Source organism: Bombina bombina, chromosome 12, assembly GCF_027579735.1.
Source record: "Bombina bombina isolate aBomBom1 chromosome 12, aBomBom1.pri, whole genome shotgun sequence".
In the NCBI taxonomy this organism is placed as follows: Eukaryota; Metazoa; Chordata; class Amphibia; order Anura; family Bombinatoridae; genus Bombina; species Bombina bombina.
The window spans coordinates 66,778,525-66,800,929 of NC_069510.1; the positions used below are offsets into that span (position 1 = coordinate 66,778,525).

Genomic DNA, 22,405 nt, shown 5'->3' on the forward strand with positions numbered 1-22,405 from the left:
TAAGCGAGTGCCTGAACACTCTATTTCCAAGATGGAGTTTCGCGCCACTCCTGCAGGTACCTCCGTACAACGAGCCGCAACCGAGAGTAAAAGTCATCTGTGGAGTAGATCAGTGTCACTGTATGATGGTCCCGTGTCCTGTGGGTGTCATGCCATTACCCTATACAGCCTCCACTACACTACGGGCTGCATATTTATGTACCAGATCGAAGGACAGGGTGATTGTAGCTTGGAGGATGGGCTGGTAAATTCTCACCCAGATTTCAGGCCGTAGGGTTCGTTGGCTAAATGAGTCGATCCAGTAGCAATCAGCTCTCATATCACTGCTTACTATATCCAAGAATGCGCTCCAATCTTATGTTTACCAAAGCCATACATTTTAGTTCGATTTCTAGAACATAATTATATACTTTTTTGGCTATTTGTATATTTATATGGGAGCTGCAGATATGAGCGACTGTTCATGCTGTGGGCTAGCTCCGCCCCCCAGGGAGTATATTTTAATAGAAAGTCACATTGAGTTGTTCTAATACCACCTATGTGTAGTTGTATATGCACATAAAGAAAAACCTCTCAATATAAGCGTGTATATATGTGAACGTAAAAGGTTATCTTATACTTTTATATACACAAACAAAAAATGTGATGAGAAATCAAATGCTTGACTTGTACAACTAAGCGGCCTATGGCAAAACAAAAGCAAATTTGTAATATGAGGTTAGATCTTAACCTATAGGGTTAAACTGCCTCTGGCATAATAAGAAACAAAATATACTAAAAAACAAAATATACTAAAAAATAATACGAGGTAAAAAGTACAATGTATAAAAGTGCAATTTTAATTCATATGGGATACAAGGTAGCAATAATAAAATGAAAATGAGCTCATAAAAACGTATAAAAAGTTTATTTTGTATAAAAATTATCTCACTGCAGTGGATATAGTAATGGTATGGTACGGGATCCCGTAATGAAACCTCAAAAGGCTAGAATGCTGGTAGAAGTATTTTTCGCAATAGATAATAGAAAGTACCTGTATAGGCGTTATACGCCGTGGTTAAATAAAGTTCACAATGCAGTCCTAGGTGGTATTAGAACAACTCAATGTGACTTTCTATTAAAATATACTCCCCGTTTTTTATGCCATATTGAACTAATACATATATTTACAATTTCATATAAAAAAATTATCATTTATATTGTTAACACACACAGTGTAATTTTATTTTTTATTATTTTTTAACCCTTTAGGAAATTTATTAGCTACCCTTATCTGTTCATACTTCTTAAATTGCTATGAAACCCAAAAAAACGTCTGTGATTCAGATTGCTTATACCATTTTTTTTAAAAAAGTTTCCAATTTACACACATATTATATATATATATATATATATATATATATATATATATATATATATATATATATATATATATATATATATACACATATATACACACACATACACACACGAGTGGACTATGGGTGCGATACCTTAATAAAATTTTCCAGCAGATAGTTAGCAGTGACCCATCCAAACACTCCCTCATCTTGACCGGACAGGATTTTAGCCCCACGGAAATCAAAAGGGTAAGACTTCAAAGTGTCACTGACAGCTGCAAGCACCCTATCAGAATCAGGTTCATTGGTCCAGCTGTGGAAAGAAATTAATTTGAGTGAAGTCATCACTGTAAAACCTGAAATTCCCCAGATGTCATTGTTCGTTATTTTAGTGCTTAACCAAAAAATGTAAATAAGACATAGAAATGTTCAAACCCAGCACGTCAAGATATCATCCTGAGGGCTGGGATAGACAGCTCTGGTTATTTCTGTTTTCACTATTAGCAACAATGATACTCAGGTTTCATTTATTTTAGTAAGATGATCCCAGGCTACAGAAAGTAGTATTAAGCAGATTTAGGTATTTATGTTTCTACAGCAAACGTAAGATAAAAGCCTGTTAGACGATTTTTTTTGTTTTTGTTAGACATGAAACCAAAAACGTTCTCTTTCATGATTAAAAGGACAGTCAACACCAAAATTGTTATGGTTTACAACGCCTTTACAACCCGTTCCCCTGCTTTGCACAACCAACATTGTTATATTAATAAATACTTTTTTTTTTTTAAAATGTAAACCTCTAAATTTCTGCCTGTTTTTAAGCCACTACAGACAGCCCGTTATCACATGCTTTTTTTATTAGCTTTTCACAACAGGAGGCTGCTAGTTCATGTGGGCCACATAGATAACATTGTGCTCATGCCCGTGAAGTTATTTAAGAGTCGGCACAACACAGCCTCTAATTGGCTAAAATGCAAGTCAATAGATAATAAATAAAAAGTCAAGTGATAGGGGGCTGTCAGAAGATTCTTAGATAAAAGGTAATCACAAAGGTAAAAAGTATATTAAAGTGAATGTAAACTTTGATGAAATAGTCTTTTTAAAAGCCAGGCACTATTAAAAACATGGGCACTTTCATTCATCAAAGTTTACATTGCAGCGGATTTTACAAATACTTACGTTCTTCTCCTGAAACGCTGGTTAGCCGATTCCCCCCGCCTGCTTCTTCCTGCTGTACTTACACAGCAATGACAAAACCAGCTTCCTCCAATCACAGCGTAGCCTCACCAAATGGATGCTCCGGGGTGGGGGGGAGACTTTATTGGAGGAAGCCGGTTTCGTCATTGCTGACGAAGTACAGAGGACCTGCAGGCGGAGGGGGGGGGGGGAAATCGTCGATTCGGCATTCCAGGAGAAGGAGGTATTTGTAAAATCCGCTGAATATAAACTTTGATGAATGAAAGAGCTCCTTTTTTTAATAGTATTTTTAAAAACCAGGCACTATCTCATCATCAAGTTTACATTCACTTTAATATAACGGTTATGCAAAACTGGGGAATGGGTAATAAAAGGATTATCTGTTTTAAAATGGAGCTTACAATTTAAAAAGCGACACTCAACTGAAAATTAAACTTTCATTATTCAGATAGAGCAGGCAATTTTAAAACTACTTTTTAATTTACTTCCATTAATAAAATGTGCACAGTCGTTTTATATTTACATTTTTTGAGTCACCAGCTCCTACTGAGCATGTGCAAGAATTCCCAGAAAAAAAACGTATATGCATTTGTGATTGGCTGATGGCTGTCACATGATACAGGATGAGTGAAAATAGAAATAATTTTTATAATTTGTCAGAAAAAAAAAAAGTTCAGACTAAGTCTTTTTGTCATGCATTTGTTCATTATGCAAATCTACTGCATAATCTAATTTGCTTCATTGCCGTGATATCCTATAAAGAAGCTAAAAGTGTGCAAATAAAAAGATTGTGCACATTTAGTTAAATAAACACGCTTCTAGGGGATAGGAAAGCCATAATTCAAAATGTTTCTAATGGCAATCTCACGGACATACTTATTATTATTGGTTATTTGTAGAGCTCCAACAGATTCTGCAGCGCTAACTTAGATCGATTAGATTGGGTCGTCTGTTCCAAGATTAAATCCTCCAAATCTGGCCTGTTAACCAATCAAGCGCCATTAGGATGCGATTCTAAGTTGCATTAGGGACAGTAAACAGCATGTAAATTAGATTAGAAAGTAAAGTCAAATTTAAACTTTGATTCAGATGGAGCATGCGATTTTAAACAACTTTCCAATTAATTTCTATTATCTAATTTGCTTTGTTCTTTTTGTATCCTTTATTGAACAGCATAGATAGGCAGGCTCAGGTGCAGCAATGCACTAATGAGATCTCGCTGCTGATTGGTGGCTGCACATATATGCCTCGTCATTGGTTACCCAATTTGTTCAGCTAGCTCCTTATAGTGCATGGCTGTGGAGAATTAAAAGGACAGTAACGTCAAAATTAAACTTTTATGATTCGGATAGAACATCCAATTTTAAACAGCTTTCCAATTTACTTCGGTTATCAAATTTGCTTTTTTTCTCTTGGAATCTTTTATTAAAGAGAGTAAAATGAAGAAGGCTCATAAGAGCTCAGGAGTGTGCACGTGTCTAGTACTCTATAGCACCAGTGTTTTGCAACAGTATTTGTAGCTTTGTTATACAATGTTGCAAAACACTCCTGCCAGAGTACTAGACACGTGCACACTCCTGAGCTCTTGTGAGACTACTTCAACAAAAGATTCCAAGACAACAAAGCAAATTTGATAACAAAAAATAAAATTGGGAAGTTTTGTAATATTGCATGCTCTATCTGAATCATGAACGTTTAAAGGGACAGTCAACACCAGCATTTTTGTTGTTTTAAAAGACAGATAATCCCTTAATTACCAATTCCCCAGGTTTGCATAACCAACACAGTTATAATTACACATTTTACCTCTGTAATTACCTTGTATCTAAGCCTCAGCAGACTGCCCCCTCATTTCAGTGCTTTTGACAGACTTCCATTTTAGCCAATCAGAGCTGTCTCCATGGTAAAGTCAGCTCAATGTTATCTATATGAAACAAGTGAACTAATGCCCTCTAGTGGTGAAAAACTATCAAAATGCATTTAGATTAGAGGCGGCCTTCAATTAGCATATGAACCTCCTAGGTTTAGCTTTCAACTAAGAATACTAAGGCCTAGATTTGGAGTTCGGCGGTAGCCGTCAAAACCAGCGTTAGAGGCTCCTAACGCTGGTTTTGGCCGCCCGCTGGTATTTGGAGTCAGTGATTAAAGGGTCTAACGCTCACTTTTCAGCCGCGACTTTTCCATACCGCAGATCCCCCTACGCCATTTGCGTAGCCTATCTTTTCAATGGGATCTTTCTAACGCTGGTATTTAGAGTCGTTTCTGAAGTGAGCGGTAGAGCTCTAACGACAAAACTCCAGCCGCCTGAAAATAGCAGGAGTTAAGAGCTTTCTGGCTAACGCCGGTTTATAAAGCTCTTAACTACTGTACCCTAAAGTACACTAACACCCATAAACTACCTATGTACCCCTAAACCGAGGTCCCCCCACACCGCCGCCACTCGATTAAAATTTTTAACCCCTAATCTGCCGACCGCCACCTACGTTATATTTATGTACCCCTAATCTGCTGCCCCTAACCCCGCCGACCCCTGTATTACATTTATTAACCCCTAACCTGCCCCCCACAACGTCGCCGCCAGCTACTTACAATAATTAACCCCTAATCTGCCGACCGCAAAGCGCCGCCACCTACGTTATCCTTATGTACCCCTAATCTGCTGCCCCTAACACCGCCGACCCCTATATTATATTTATTAACCCCTAATCTGCCCCCCTCAACGTCGCCGACACCTGCCTACACTTATTAACCCCTAATCTGCCGAGCGGACCTGAGCGCTACTATAATAAATGTATTAACCCCTAATCCGCCTCACTAACCCTATCATAAATAGTATTAACCCCTAATCTGCCCTCCCTAACATCGCCGACACCTACCTTCAATTATTAACCCCTAATCTGCCGACCGGAGCTCATCGCTACTATAATAAATGGATTAACCCCTAAAGCTAAGTCTAACCCTAACACTAACACCCCCCCTAACTTAAATATAATTTACATCTAACGAAATAAATTAACTCTTATTAAATAACTTATTCCTATTTAAAGCTAAATACTTACCTGTAAAATAAATCCTAATATAGCTACAATATAAATTATAATTATATTATAGCTATTTTAGGATTAATATTTATTTTACAGGCAACTTTGTAATTATTTTAACCAGGTACAATAGCTATTAAATAGTTAAGAACTATTTAATAGTTACCTAGTTAAAATAATAACAAATTTACCTGTAAAATAAATCCTAACCTAAGTTATAATTAAACCTAACACTACCCTATCAATAAAATAATTAAATAAACTACCTACAATTACCTACAATTAACCTAACACTACACTATCAATAAATTAATTAAACACAATTCCTACAAATAAATACAATTAAATAAACTAGCTAAAGTACAAAAAATAAAAAAGAACTAAGTTACAGAAAATAAAAAAATATTTACAAACATAAGAAAAATATTACAACAATTTTAAACTAATTACACCTACTCTAAGCCCCCTAATAAAATAACAAAGCCCCCCAAAATAAAAAATTCCCTACCCTATTCTAAATTTAAAAAGTTACAAGCTCTTTTACCTTACCAGCCCTGAACAGGGCCCTTTGCGGGGCATGCCCCAAGAATTTCAGCTCTATTGCCTGTAAAAAAAAACATACAATACCCCCCCCCAACATTACAACCCACCACCCACATACCCCTCATCTAACCCAAACCCCCCTTAAATAAACCTAACACTAATCCCCTGAAGATCTTCCTACCTTGTCTTCACCATCCAGGTATCACCGATCCGTCCTGGCTCCAAGATCTTCACCCAACCCAAGCGGGGGTTGGCGATCCATAATCCGGTGCTCCAAAGTCTTCCTCCTATCCGGCAAGAAGAGGACATCCGGACCGGCAAACATCTTCTCCAAGCGGCATCTTCGATCTTCTTCCATCCGGTGCGGAGCGGGTCCATCTTGAAGCAGGCGACGCGGATCCATCCTCTTCTTCCGATGTCTCCCGACTAATGACGGTTCCTTTAAGGGACGTCATCCAAGATGGCGTCCCTCGAATTCCGATTGGCTGATAGGATTCTATCAGCCAATCGGAATTAAGGTAGGAATTTTCTGATTGGCTGATGGAATCAGCCAATCAGAATCAAGTTCAATCCGATTGGCTGATCCAATCAGCCAATCAGATTGATCTCGCATTCTATTGGCTGTTCCGATCAGCCAATAGAATGCGAGCTCAATCTGATTGGCTGATGGGATCGGCCAATCGGATTGAACTTTATTCTGATTAGCTGATTCCATCAGCCAATCAGAAAATTCCTACCTTAATTCCGATTGGCTGATAGAATCCTATCAGCCAATCGGAATTCGAGGGACGCCATCTTGGATGACGTCCCTTAAAGGAACCGTCATTAGTCGGGAGACATCGGAAGAAGAGGATGGATCCGCGTCGCCTGCTTCAAGATGGACCCGCTCCGCACCGGATGGAAGAAGATCGAAGATGCCGCTTGGAGAAGATGTTTGCCGGTCCGGATGTCCTCTTCTTGCCGGATAGGAGGAAGACTTTGGAGCACCGGATTATGGATCGCCAACCCCCGCTTGGGTTGGATGAAGATCTTGGAGCCAGGACGGATCGGTGATACCTGGATGGTGAAGACAAGGTAGGAAGATCTTCAGGGGATTAGTGTTAGGTTTATTTAAGGGGGGTTTGGGTTAGATTAGGGGTATGTGGGTGGTGGGTTGTAATGTTGGGGGGGGGGGTATTGTATGTTTTTTTTTACAGGCAAAAGAGCTGAAATTCTTGGGGCATGCCCCGCAAAGGGCCCTGTTCAGGGCTGGTAAGGTAAAAGAGCTTGTAACTTTTTTAATTTAGAATAGGGTAGGGAATTTTTTATTTTGGGGGGCTTTGTTATTTTATTAGGGGGCTTAGAGTAGGTGTAATTAGTTTAAAATTGTTGTAATATTTTTCTTATGTTTGTAAATATTTTTTTATTTTCTGTAACTTAGTTCTTTTTTATTTTTTGTACTTTAGCTAGTTTATTTAATTGTATTTATTTGTAGGAATTGTGTTTAATTAATTTATTGATAGTGTAGTGTTAGGTTAATTGTAGGTAATTGTAGGTAGTTTATTTAATTATTTTATTGATAGGGTAGTGTTAGGTTTAATTATAACTTAGGTTAGGATTTATTTTACAGGTAAATTTGTTATTATTTTAACTAGGTAACTATTAAATAGTTCTTAACTATTTAATAGCTATTGTACCTGGTTAAAATAATTACAAAGTTGCCTGTAAAATAAATATTAATCCTAAAATAGCTATAATATAATTATAATTTATATTGTAGCTATATTAGGATTTATTTTACAGGTAAGTATTTAGCTTTAAATAGGAATAATTTATTTAATAAGAGTTAATTTATTTCGTTAGATAAAAATTATATTTAAGTTAGGGGGGTGTTAGTGTTAGGGTTAGACTTAGCTTTAGGGGTTAATCCATTTATTAGAATAGCGGTGAGCTCCGGTCGGCAGATTAGGGGTTAATAATTGAAGGTAGGTGTCGGCGATGTTAGGGAGGGCAGATTAGGGGTTAATACTATTTATGATAGGGTTAGTGATGCGGATTAGGGGTTAATAACTTTATTATAGTAGCGCTCAGGTCCGCTCGGCAGATTAGGGGTTAATAAGTGTAGGCAGGTGTCGGCGACGTTGTGGGGGGCAGATTAGGGGTTAATAAATATAATATAGGGGTCGGCGGTGTTAGGGGCAGCAGATTAGGGGTACATAGGGAGAACGTAGGTTGCGGCGGTTTACGGAGCGGCAGATTAGGGTTTAATAATAAAATGCAGGGGTCAGCAATAGCGGCGGCGGCAGAATAGGGGTTAATAAGTGTAAGGTTAGGGGTGTTTAGACTCGGGGTACATGTTAGGGTGTTAGGTGCAGACGTAGGAAGTGTTTCCCCATAGGAAACAATGGGGCTGCGTTAGGAGCTGAACGCTGCTTTTTTGCAGGTGTTAGGTTTTTTTTCAGCTCAAACAGTCCCATTGTTTCCTATGGGAGAATCGTGCACGAGCACGTTTTTGAGGCCGGCCGCGTCCGTAAGCAACTCTGGTATCGAGAGTTGCATTTGCGGTAAAAATGCTCTACGCTCCTTTTTTGGAGCCTAACGCAGCATTTGTTTTAACTCTCGATACCAGAGTTAAATTTATGGTGCGGCCAGAAAAAAGCCTGCGGAGCGTTAACAGCCCTTTTACCGCCGAACTCCAAATCTAGGCCTAAGAGAACAAAGCAAAATTGGTGATAAAAGCAAATTGGAAAGTTGTTTAAAATTGCATCCCCTATTTGAAACATGAAAGTTTTTTTTGGACTTGACTGTCCCTTTAAATTTGAATTTACTGTCCCTTTAAGCAAATATGAAGTAACAGGGAAAATTGTTTAAAACTGTATGCCCTGCATGAATCAGAAAAAAAATAATTTTAGATTTTATGTCCATTTAATGCCTTGTTTGGTGCAATGGTTTATAAATGACCAAACTCATTACTACATGTTCCTTATTTGGAAAAGCTCATCTGGATTTGTTACTAAACAGAGGAAGCCACTATCATTTTGTTAGCAAAATCTCCACTGTTTTGCAGTTCCTTATCTGTCCACCCAAATTATCGGCAGACATGTGGTAGGTTTAGACTTGTGACGAAATGTAAAGGGACACTGAACCCAAATTTTTTCATTTATGATTCAGATAGAGCATGGCATTTTAATCAACTTTCTAAATTTACTCCTATTATAAATTGTTCTTCATTCTCTTGCTATCTTTATTTTAAAAGTAGGAAAGTAAATCTTAGCAGCCAGCCCATTTTATATTCAGCATCATGGATAGCACTTGCTTATTAGAGGCTTACATTTACCCACCAATAAGGAAGCATAACCCAGGTTCTCAACCAAAAATGGGACGGCTCCTATGCATCACATTTCTGCTTTTTAAATAAAGATAGCAAGCGAATGAAGAACAATTGATAATAGGAGAAAATTAGAAAGTTGCTTAAAATTGCATGCTCTATCTGAATCATGAAAGGAAAAAAAAATGGGTTTAGTGTCCCTTTAATTGTATAGGTTTTCACTGTAGACTTTAACAGGCAATCCACAATGAGAAACAATATTGAAATTTAAACTCATATTACAGAGACTTTATCTTCTCACAATACGTTTTGACTAAAGAAAGTATTAAAGGTTCCATATATTATTACAAAAAATTCTGTTACCATACTGCAAAGTAACAACTAAGAGAGAAAGAATTACTGAAATGTACATGTAATTTATATTAGATGCCCTAAGTGAAAAAAACAATACAAACCCCGCTGCTATTAGGGAGTGCCAAGGAGCCGAACCCAAGAGTGAATATATCTATGCCTGCATGAACCTCTTCCAAAAATAAGACTATTTAATTAACTATTATTTATGGACGGCTCACTACTAATCTTTAATTCAATAAATGGAATGCAGCTTGAAAAGGAACAAAAGCCTTTATTGATACCACAACATGAGTTTAAAAGACAACATTTCGGGTTACCAATTAACCCTTATGTCATGTCAGGGTTAATTGGTAACCTGAAATGTTGACTATGGGTTAATGTGTAACCCAAAATGTTGTCTTTTAAACCCATGTTGTAGGACCACTAAAGGATTTTGTATGTTTCTATTCAAGGCTTGATTCAATTATTACATTGAAGGTATATCGGAGCTGGCAAACTCCGGATTCCATGCCTGTGGTGGTTTGGTGCAGTTTTCCAGTATATGTGTTCACTACTAACCTTTATCCAGAGTGTTACACTGGGATATTTTTTATTTTTAATATACATTAATTAAAATGGAAGTTCAACTTTAAATCTATAGCTTCATTTTATGCCTGTGAAATACTGAATCCCTCTAATAGCTCATCTTACTTGAGTAGCCTCATGCCAGCGGTTGCCCCTAGGTAAAGGGGGGTGACTGAGTGACGGCTGGATGGGACCTCCTTTACTGCGTGGTTCAGGCATTCCTCTAGACTCTTTCCTGCATCAGGAGGGCTTTGCCAATAACTTGAGATCCCGGGGCCTGTAGATAGTCAGATATGTGTCAGATGTATACCATGCACATCACAAATTGATAGACAATGCCTGCGGGGAAGAAAAAAAAAATCTTGCAAGAGCCTAATTAAAGTATTAACAAACAATAAGGCTTAATGTCATATGAGAAGATCTAAAATTATCCTCCAGCACTGCAAGATCTCTCATGAGAATCTAAAAAGCCAGATTTTTCTATACTTCTCCAAGGGGCGTTCCCTGCATTTCTGTATGTGAAGGAGGGACAAGCCCATAGCTCTGCATGACATGATAGTTTTGTTACATTTACACTTTGTGCTAGGTATTTTATATTACTTTCCACTTAATTTTGTCCTTTGTTTTACATCTAAGCTTTGCACTTTCTATTTTGTATTTTTATGCATTTAGATTCTGTATACAGCAGTGTATTTAGGGTTGTGATTCTGGTTATGCTTTGAAAGTTTGTCTAATTTTAATAAATTAGAATCACATTTTGTATATTTCTGTGAACATATTGCATTGCCCTTTGTATTTATACTATGCAAAACACAACTGACGGTTTCAGAAAGTGGGACTGACAAGGGAGTTCCCTGGGATGACACAGTGGAGTCCCCAGAATCTGTCCGAGTCCTTTACACCCGCAGGTCTCATCTTATCTTGCCAGCTGTATGCAGGTGTACTAAACTATAAGCAAATGCAAATTAAACTGTAGTGAAAACATTTCAGTTTCATTTGTACTTGCTGCAAACTGAGACTTTATATCAGTGCCAAGTATTTATCTTTTAACTTCACTCTCCCCTTTGAGATTCTTCATCCCAGAAATCCTCTTTACTTTCTATGCAAGGCAGCTCTTATTTCTCTGGAACTTCAAAGTTCCATCCTTTTTATTATAGAATTCAGTGAGTTCAGCCCCTGTGAAGTCTGCACTATAACATCTTTTCAAGCTGGAGAATTTTTGATCATCAGGCTTCCAAGAAAAAAAAAAGCAAGAGAAAAATAGCAATAGAGTGAACATAAACCAAGGAGAGAAAAAAGAGAAGGTACAGAAAAGAAAATTTATGCTTACCTGATAAATGTATTTCTTTTTTGACACGATGAGTCCACGGATCATCTTAATTACTATTGGGAATTACCTCTCCTGCACCACAGCAAAGCAGTTAAATATCACCTCCCTTCCCTCCCAACCCAGTCATTCAACTGAAGTCAAGGAGAGAAAGGAAGCAACAAGGTGCAAGTTAATAATAACCAACAACCTAACCTGTCTTTCAAAAAAACAGGGCGGGCCGTGGACACGTGCCAAAAAAGAAATAAAATTTATCAGGCAAGTATAAATTTTCTTTTCAATGACACAATGAGTCCACGGATCATCTTAATTACTATTGGGAATCAATACCCAAGCTAGAGTACACAGATGATACAGGAGGGACAAGACAGGGAACCTAAACGGAAGGCACCACTGCTTGAAGAACTATTCTCCCAAAAGCGGCCTCAGCCGAGGCAAAAGTGTCAAATTTGTAGAATTTTGAAAAAGTATGTAGAGAAGACCAAGTTGCAGCCTTGCAAATCTGTTCCACAGAAGCCTCATTTTGAATGCTCATGAGGAAGCCACAGCCCTCGTGGAATGAGCTGTAACTCTCTCTGGAGGCTGCTGGCCAGCAGTCTCATATGCAAAACGTATGATACTTTTCAGCCAAAAAGAAAGAGAAGTAGCCTTCTGACCCTTACGTTTTTCTGAAAAACCCCACAAACAAAGCAGATGACTGATGAAAATCCTTAGTCGCCTGCAGTTAAAATTTAAGGCACGAACCACGTCCAAATTATGCAGAAGCCGTTCCTTCTGTGAAGAAGGATTAGGACACAAGGAAGGAACAACAATTTCCTGATTAATATTCCGATCAGAAACAACTTTAGGAAGAAATCCTAATTTAGTACATAAAACTACCTTATCTGAATGAAAAATAAGGTAAGGAGACTCATACTGCAATGCCAAGAGCTCCGACACTCTGCGAGCAGAAGAAATAGCTACAAGAAATAACACTTTCCAAGATAACAACTTAATATCTAAGGAATGCATAGGCTCAAACGGAACCCCCTTGAATAACTTTGAGAACCAAATTCAGACTCCATGGAGGAGTAACTGGCTTAACCACAGGCCTGATCCTGAACAAAGCCTGACAAAAAGATTGCACTGGAACATCTGCCAGACGCTTGTGTAACAAATTAGATAAGGAAGAAATTTGACCTTTTAGGGAACTTGTAGATAATCCTTTCTCCAAACCCTCTTGGAGAAAAGAAAAAATTCTATGGATCCTAACTCTACTCCAAGAGTAGCCCTTGGATTCACATCAATAAAGATATTTACGCCATATCTTATGGTAAATCTTTCTAGTTACAGGTTTACGAGCCTGAATCTTGGTCTCTATGACCAAATCTGAAAAACCCTGCTTGGATAAAATTAAGCGTTCAATCTTTAAGCAGTCAGCTTCAGAGAAACTAGATTTGGGTGAAGGAAGGGCCCTTGAATTAGAAGGTCCTTCCTCAACGGAAGTCTCCAGAGACGACATGTCCACCAGATCTGCATACCAAATCCTGCGAGGCCAAGTCGGTGCAATGAGGATCACCAACGCCCACTCCTGCTTGATTCGAGCAATGACCCGAGGAAGAAGAGCAAACTGAGGAAATAGGTATGCTAGACTGAAAGTCCAAGGTACCGCGCCAGGGCGTCTCAATACCACCTGAGAGTCCCTGGACCTTGATCCGTACCTCGGAAGCTTGGCATTCTGTCAAGATGCCATGAGATCCAATTCTGGCTGACCCCATTTGAGAATAAGGCTGAAAAACACTTCCGGATGGAGTTCCCACTCACCTGGATGAAAGGTCTGCCTGCTCAGGAAGTCCGCCTCCCAGTTGTCCACCCCTGGGATGTGGATCACTGATAGACAGCAAGAGTGGGCTTCCGCCCACTGAATTATCATGGTTACCTCTGTCATCGCTAAGGAACTCCTCGTTCCTCCCTGATGATTGATGTTAGCCACTGAAGTTATGTTGTCCGACTGGAACAACATAGGAATAGCAGACAAGGCATCTGAGACTGCAGAAGACATGAGAGAAGCGATGTCTTTTAAAGTAACCCCAACTGGAGCTAAAGAGGATACACAGGGTACTGCATGTTAGGGCGGTAAAATTTGGGACGTTTGAGGAGAAAGCTGCGGCATAAATTGAACATTGGATTCCTGACCAGCATCCTCCTTAGAAAATGTTGGCTCAGGAAAAAATTTCTCTCTGTAAATTAAAGTCCTCTCAATACAAGAGGAACAAAAAGGAATTGGTGGATCCACATTGGCATCAAAACACAATGAGCAGGTGACATTTTGCAAAGCCTCTTGGTCCATTCTTACTCTTAATGGATCAAGTTAGCAATCAAAAAAAACAAATTTGACAAAAAACGTTACTGTAAAAAATAACAAACACCTCTACCCCTCAGCTCTATGCTGAGGTGCCTACCTGCCCTGGGACACTTAGGAGATAAGTCCCTTAGCAATTAGATTGATCCGTAGTCCAGCAGTAAAACTATCTCAGTTGAGATCCGCTCCTATAAACGGTTGCTTCTCAGAACTCAAGCGCTTTTTGTTATGTCACCTCCGTACACTTAGGTATTAAAAATGGCGCGTAATGCTACAATTACCGCCTCACTTAGCCCCGCCCCTCGTGGGCGTCTAACTAACAATCTCCCGGTCGGTATTTTACAAGTTTAACCGCCGGGAGAATGGAACCGCCAGAGATAATCAGCAAAGTATAGTGCCTGCTATACTGTCTAAAAGTCTCCTCTAGAAAGGAGAAATAGATGTCCCAAGAGAAATAAAACATAATTTATGCTTACCTGATAAATTCCTTTCTTCTGTTGTGTGATCAGTCCACGGGTCATCATTACTTCTGGGATATAACTCCTCCCCAACAGGAAATGCAAGAGGATTCACCCAGCAGAGCTGCATATAGCTCCTCCCCTCTACGTCAGTCCCAGTCATTCGACCAAGAATCAACGAGAAAGGAGTAACCAAGGGTGAAGTGGTGACTGGAGTATAATTTAAAAGATATTTACCTGCCTTAAAACAGGGCGGGCCGTGGACTGATCACACAACAGAAGAAAGGAATTTATCAGGTAAGCATAAATTATGTTTTCTTCTGTTATGTGTGATCAGTCCACGGGTCATCATTACTTCTGGGATACCAATACCAAAGCAAAAGTATACGGATGACGGGAGGGATAGGCAGGCTCATTATACAGAAGGAACCACTGCCTGAAGAACCTTTCTCCCAAAAATAGCCTCCGAAGAAGCAAAAGTGTCAAATTTGTAAAATTTGGAAAAAGTATGAAGCGAAGACCAAGTTGCAGCCTTGCAAATCTGTTCAACAGAGGCCTCATTCTTAAAGGCCCAAGTGGAAGCCACAGCTCTAGTGGAGTGAGCTGTAATTCTTTCAGGAGGCTGCTGTCCAGCAGTCTCATAGGCTAAACGTATTATGCTACGAAGCCAAAAAGAGAGAGAGGTAGCAGAAGCTTTTTGACCTCTCCTCTGTCCAGAATAAACGACAAACAGGGAAGAAGTTTGGCGAAAATCTTTAGTTGCCTGCAAGTAGAACTTGAGGGCACGAACTACATCCAGATTGTGTAGAAGACGTTCCTTCTTTGAAGAAGGATTTGGACACAAGGATGGAACAACAATCTCTTGATTGATATTCCTGTTAGTGACTACCTTAGGTAAGAACCCAGGTTTAGTACGCAGAACTACCTTGTCTGAGTGAAAAATCAGATAAGGAGAATCACAATGTAAGGCTGATAACTCAGAGACTCTTCGAGCCGAGGAAATAGCCATTAAAAACAGAACTTTCCAAGATAACAATTTTATATCAATGGAATGAAGGGGTTCAAACGGAACACCCTGTAAAACGTTAAGAACTAAGTTTAAACTCCATGGCGGAGCAACAGCTTTAAACACAGGCTTGATCCTAGCTAAAGCCTGACAAAAGGCCTGGACGTCTGGATTTTCTGACAGACGCCTGTGTAACAAGATGGACAGAGCTGAAATCTGTCCCTTTAATGAACTAGCTGATAAACCCTTTTCTAAACCTTCTTGTAGAAAGGACAATATCCTAGCGATCCTAACCTTACTCCAGGAGTAACCTTTGGATTCGCACCAGTATAGGTATTTACGCCATATTTTATGGTAAATCCTTCTGGTAACAGGCTTCCTAGCCTGTATCAGGGTATCAATAACCGACTCAGAAAAACCACGTTTTGATAAAATCAAGCGTTCAATTTCCAAGCAGTCAGCTTCAGAGAAGTTAGATTTTGATGTTTGAATGGACCCTGTATCAGAAGGTCCTGTCTTAGAGGTAGAGACCAAGGCGGACAGGATGACATGTCCACTAGATCTGCATACCAAGTCCTGCGTGGCCATGCAGGCGCTATTAGAATCACTGATGCTCTCTCCTGTTTGATTTTGGCAATCAATCGAGGAAGCAGCGGGAAGGGTGGAAACACATAAGCCATCCCGAAGTTCCAAGGTGCTGTCAAAGCATCTATCAGAACCGCTCCCGGATCCCTGGATCTGGACCCGTAGAGAGGAAGTTTGGCGTTCTGGCGAGACGCCATGAGATCTATCTCTGGTTTGCCCCAACGTCGAAGTATTTGGGCAAAGACCTCCGGATGAAGTTCCCACTCCCCCGGATGAAAAGTCTGGCGACTCAAGAAATCCGCCTCCCAGTTCTCCACTCCCGGGATGTGGATTGCTGACAGGTGGCAAGAGTGAGACTCTGCCCAGCGAATTATCTTTGATACTTCCATCATTGCTAGGGAGCTTCTTGTCCCTCCCTGATGGTTGATGTAAGCTACAGTCGTGATGTTGTCCGACTGAAACCTGATGAACCCCCGAGTTGTTAATTGGGGCCAAGCCAGAAGGGCATTGAGAACTGCTCTCAATTCCAGGATGTTTATTGGAAGGAGACTCCCCTCCTGATTCCATAGTCCCTGAGCCTTCAGAGAATTCCAGACAGCGCCCCAACCTAGTAGGCTGGCGTCTGTTGTTACAATTGTCCAGTCTGGCCTGCTGAATGGCATCCCCCTGGACAGGTGTGGCCGATAAAGCCACCATAGAAGAGAATTTCTGGTCTCTAGATTCAGATTCAGAGTAGGGGACAAATCTGAGTAATCCCCATTCCACTGACTTAGCATGCACAATTGCAGCGGTCTGAGGTGTAGGCGTGCAAAAGGTACTATGTCCATTGCCGCTACCATTAAGCCGATCACCTCCATGCATTGAGCTACTGACGGGTGTTGAATGGAATGAAGGACACGGCATGCATTTTGAAGCTTTGTTAACCTGTCTTCTGTCAGGTAAATCTTCATTTCTACAGAATCTATAAGAGTCCCCAAGAATGGAACTCTTGTGAGAGGAAAAAGAGAACTCTTCTTTTCGTTCACTTTCCATCCATGCGACCTTAGAAATGCCAGAACTAACTCTGTATGAGACTTGGCAGTTTGAAAGCTTGAAGCTTGTATTAGAATGTCGTCTAGGTACGGAGCTACCGAAATCCCTCGCGGTCTTAGTACCGCCAGAAGGGCACCCAGAACCTTTGTGAAGATTCTTGGAGCCGTAGCCAATCCGAATGGAAGAGCTACAAACTGGTAGTGCCTGTCTAAGAAGGCAAACCTTAGATACCGGTGATGATCTTTGTGAATCGGTATGTGAAGGTAAGCATCTTTTAAATCCACTGTGGTCATGTACTGACCCTTTTGGATCATGGGTAAGATTGTCCGAATAGTTTCCATTTTGAACGATGGAACTCTTAGGAATTTGTTTAGAATCTTTAAATCTAATATTGGCCTGAAAGTTCCCTCTTTTTTGGGAACCACAAACAGGTTTGAGTAGAACCCTTGTCCTTGTTCCGACCGCAGAACCGGATGGATCACTCCCATTAATAACAGATCTTGAACACAGCGTAGAAACGCTTCTTTCTTTATCTGGTTTGTTGACAACCTTGACAGATGAAATCTCCCTCTTGGGGGAGATAATTTGAAGTCTAGAAGGTATCCCTGAGATATGATCTCTAGCGCCCAGGGATCCTGAACATCTCTTGCCCAGGCCTGGGCGAAGAGAGAAAGTCTGCCCCCCACTAGATCCGGTCCCGGATCGGGGGCTCTCGGTTCATGCTGTCTTTGGGGCAGCAGCAGGTTTCCTGGCCTGCTTGCTCTTGTTCCAGGACTGGTTAGGCTTCCAGCCTTGCCTGTAACGAGCAACAGCTCCCTCCTGTTTTGGTGCAGTGGAGGTTGATGCTGCTCCTGTTTTAAAATTCCGAAAGGGACGAAAATTAGACTGTCTAGCCTTGGCTTTGGCTTTGTCTTGAGGTAGGGCGTGGCCCTTACCTCCTGTAATGTCAGCGATAATTTCTTTCAAACCGGGCCCAAATAAAGACTGCCCCTTGAAAGGTATATTAAGTAATTTGGACTTAGAAGTAACATCAGCTGACCAGGATTTTAGCCACAGCGCCCTACGTGCCTGTATGGCGAATCCTGAGTTCTTAGCCGTAAGTTTGGTTAAATGTACTACGGCCTCCGAAATGAATGAATTAGCTAGTTTAAGGACTCTAAGCCTGTCCGTAATGTCGTCTAGCGTAGATGAACTAAGGTTCTCTTCCAGAGACTCAATCCAAAATGCTGCCGCAGCCGTAATCGGCGCGATACATGCAAGGGGTTGCAATATAAAACCTTGTTGAACAAACATTTTCTTAAGGTAACCCTCTAATTTTTTATCCATTGGATCTGAAAAAGCACAGCTATCCTCCACCGGGATAGTGGTACGCTTAGCTAAAGTAGAAACTGCTCCCTCCACCTTAGGGACCGTTTGCCATAAGTCCCGAGTGGTGGTGTCTATTGGAAACATCTTTCTAAATATTGGAGGGGGTGAGAACGGCACACCGGGTCTATCCCACTCCTTAGTAACAATTTCAGTTAGTCTCTTAGGTATAGGAAAAACGTCAGTACTCGCCGGTACCGCAAAGTATTTATCCAACCTACACAGTTTCTCTGGTATTGCAACGGTGTTACAATCATTGAGAGCTGCTAAGACCTCCCCTAGTAATACACGGAGGTTCTCCAATTTAAATTTAAAATTTGAAATATCTGAATCCAATCTGTTTGGATCAGAACCGTCACCTACAGAATGAAGCTCTCCGTCCTCATGCTCTGCAAGCTGTGACGCAGTATCAGACATGGCCCTAGTATTGTCAGCGCACTCTGTTCTCACCCCAGAGTGATCACGCTTGCCTCTTAGTTCTGGTAATTTAGACAAAACTTCAGTCATAACAGTAGCCATATCTTGTAATGTTATCTGTAATGGCCGCCCAGATGTACTAGGCGCTATAATATCACGCACCTCCCGGGCGGGAGATGCAGGTACTGCCGCGTGAGGCGAGTTAGTCGGCATAACTCTCCCCTCGCTGTTTGGTGAAATTTGTTCAAATTGTACAGATTGACTTTTATTTAAAGTAGCATCAATACAGTTAGTACATAAATTTCTATTGGGCTCCACCTTGGCATTGGAACAAATGACACAGATATCTTCCTCTGAGTCAGACATGTTTAACACACTAGCAATAAACTTGCAACTTGGTTATAATTCTTTTTAGCAAAAACGTACTGTGCCTCAAAGAGGTACTAAACGATTAAAAGATTAAATGACTAAATGACAGTTGAAATAATGAACTGAAAAAACAATTATAGCATCAAACTTTAAAACAACACAACTTTTAGCAAAGGTTTGTTCCCATTAGAAAAATAACAATAATTAAATTTGACATAAAAATTACAGAGCAACGTTTTTATTCACAGTCAATATAAAATTCTCACAGCTCTGCTGAGAGAATCTACCTCCCTCCAAAGAAGTTTGAAGACCCCTGAGATCTGTCAGAGATGAACCGGATCATGCAGGAAATATAAGAGTAACTGACTGGAATTTTTTGATGCGTAGCAAAGAGCGCCAAAAACGGCCCCTCCCCCTCACACACAGCAGTGAAGAGAAACGAAACTGTCACAATTAAAACCAAACAACTGCCAAGTGGAAAATAATGCCCAAATATTTATTCACTCAGTACCTCAGAAATGTAAACGATTCTACATTCCAGCAAAAACGTTTAACATGATAAATACTTATTAAAAGGATTAGTGACCTTTAACAGAGTAGTTCCGGTGAAATACCATCCCCAGAATACTGAAGTGTATACATACATGTCATTATAACGGTATGGCAGGATTTTCTCATCAATTCCATTCAGAAAATAAAAACTGCTACATACCTCAATGCAGATTCATCTGCCCGCTGTCCCCTGATCTGAAGCTTTTACCTCCCTCAGATGGCCGAGAACAGCAATATGATCTTAACTACTCCGGTTAAAATCATAGTAAAAAAACTCTGGTAGATTCTTCCTCAAACTCTGCCAGAGAAGTAATAACACGCTCCGGTGCTATTGTAAAATAACAAACTTTTGATTGAAGTCATAAAAACTAAGTATAATCACCATAGTCCTCTCACACATCCTATCTAGTCGTTGGGTGCAAGAGAATGACTGGGACTGACGTAGAGGGGAGGAGCTATATGCAGCTCTGCTGGGTGAATCCTCTTGCATTTCCTGTTGGGGAGGAGTTATATCCCAGAAGTAATGATGACCCGTGGACTGATCACACATAACAGAAGAAAGAGACATTACTCGTGCCCTTTCTCTCCTCCTTAATAAATAAAGTGCCCACTTTTTCTGAGTAATGTCCCCCAGAAATAATAAAAGTTAGCACTCATCTGACAAATGCCCGACAGCAAGGCATCTCATCCGGCTTGCGAGGCCCTCTCCCTCACATTGGCCTGTGGAAATAAAAAGTACTGAGTATTTCCTCCCTCAGACTTTCATAAACAGGGCAGCATAAAATTCATGAGAGGCGCAGTGAGAATTATGTCCCACCAGTTCCCATTGCTCTAAAGCCACCACTGCTCTACTGAAGAGACTGATATGGACTACGGCTACACCCTAGGACAAAGCAGTACAATCTTGTACCACTTTAAAAAAAATAAACTCTTGATTGAAGAACACCTAACTTTACCACTTCCTAGCACCAATGTAGGCAAAGAGAATGACTGGGTTGGCAGGGAAGGGAGGTGATATTTAACAGCTTTGCTGTGGTGCTCTTTGCCGCCTCCTACAGGGCAGGAGAAGTAATTCCCAATAGTAATTAAGATGATCCGTGGACTCATTGTGTCATTAAAAAGAAACAACACATAACAGAACGTCTAATGAAATGTATATATTTTCACAATTAAACTGAATATCATTAAGGAAAACTGCAGTGACGATCACTTTGGAAAACCGTTATAGTACTAAAGTAGACAAGCTTTTACCGACCATGTACATCACACATGCTGTGCTGGCTTACAATGCCCGTTTCATTTTCCTTGTCGGCCGGCCACTTATAAATGAAGAGAGCTGTGTGAGATGATCCTGCATCCAATACAATTCCATACTGCAAGAGAGAAAGATCAGGGGTTACAATACAACACTACTAATGCTAATATGAAAACCTAACCAGCCCACACAATTCAAGTAAAGTCTCACTACCTGTCTGATATCAGCAACATGTTTGCAAAATGTTATCTTAACACAAAAGATACCTAAGATAATTTAATGTGGAGGCCTATAGCACTAGCTTCACTGTAATGTAACACAGTAACATAGTAAACATATCATAGCAATATAGAGGATGAGGTTGAAAGAAGACAAAAGTCCACTGAGTTCAAAACTATACAGATTCTTCTTGATTTACACTAAATAAGCTTCCAATTAAACATAAATACAATTAGAAAGCTGACCCATTTAACACAAGCATTCATATCCCGGAAATCTGTTAATAGCAATACATGTATCAAAGCCATTTTTAAATGTATCTAAAAAGGGTACTGGCAATTACTACCTCCTTAGGCAGTGAGTTCCGCAATTGTATTGCATGAAACAGTTTATGTTGGTGGAGATTAAATATCCCTTCCTCTAGCCTCAAAGCAATTTTGCATAAAGTAAATGCATACAACTTCCTTTGTCAAAATGAACTGAGAAAAGAGATGGCCTTCACAGGCTTAGAAATTAACATATGAGCCTACATAGGTTTAGCATTGAATAAAGAATACCAAAAGAACAAAGAAAATTTGATGATAAAAGTAAATTGGAAAGTTGTTTAAAATTGGTTATTCTGGTAAAAAATTTAAAAGACCTATCTGGATTGTGCACATTCCTTATAATCTCGACTTAAAAGGGTGTAGGCAAGTCAGATCAATGTCTAACTTAGACAGACACACACAAATACAACATGTTTTTCACACAAACACATCCAGACACTGCTGGATCTAATGTTTTTCACAAAACCATCTGCACCCTGACAGAACCGACTCTTTATGACAGAAAAACAGCCCGATTCATGTTTAAATTAGACAGACACACACAAATCAAAGTCTTTTTCACACAAAGCCACACACAAATCCAGACACTGCTGGATCCGGCACTATTTTACACAAAATAATCTTGATTTTTTTTAAAAAAGCAGTCAGACCCATGTCTAATCTAGACAGGCAAAAAAGTTTATTGCACAGAAAACATCCAGGTTTTTACAAAGAAATATACGTGTCCATTTAGATTCTGTCTTTTTTTTTTTTTATTAAATCTAAACAAAACACACTTGGATCTTTCCAGATCCATATATCATCTTA

The 22,405-nt window shown here is 39.9% G+C and overlaps 1 protein-coding gene across 1 annotated transcript in view; it reads right to left on the reverse strand.

The window, feature by feature from the left end:
• Positions 1 to 22,405, reverse strand: part of ENTPD2 (ectonucleoside triphosphate diphosphohydrolase 2) — a 149,015-nt gene that overhangs the window by 64,014 nt on the left and 62,596 nt on the right. The window contains exons 2-4 of the mRNA XM_053695662.1: positions 21,054 to 21,171; positions 10,473 to 10,623; positions 1,494 to 1,653 (exon numbers count right to left, since the gene is read on the reverse strand). Of these exons, the coding sequence (XP_053551637.1) occupies positions 1,494 to 1,653; positions 10,473 to 10,623; positions 21,054 to 21,171 (429 nt within the window). The remainder of the gene's footprint in view (positions 1 to 1,493; positions 1,654 to 10,472; positions 10,624 to 21,053; positions 21,172 to 22,405) is intronic.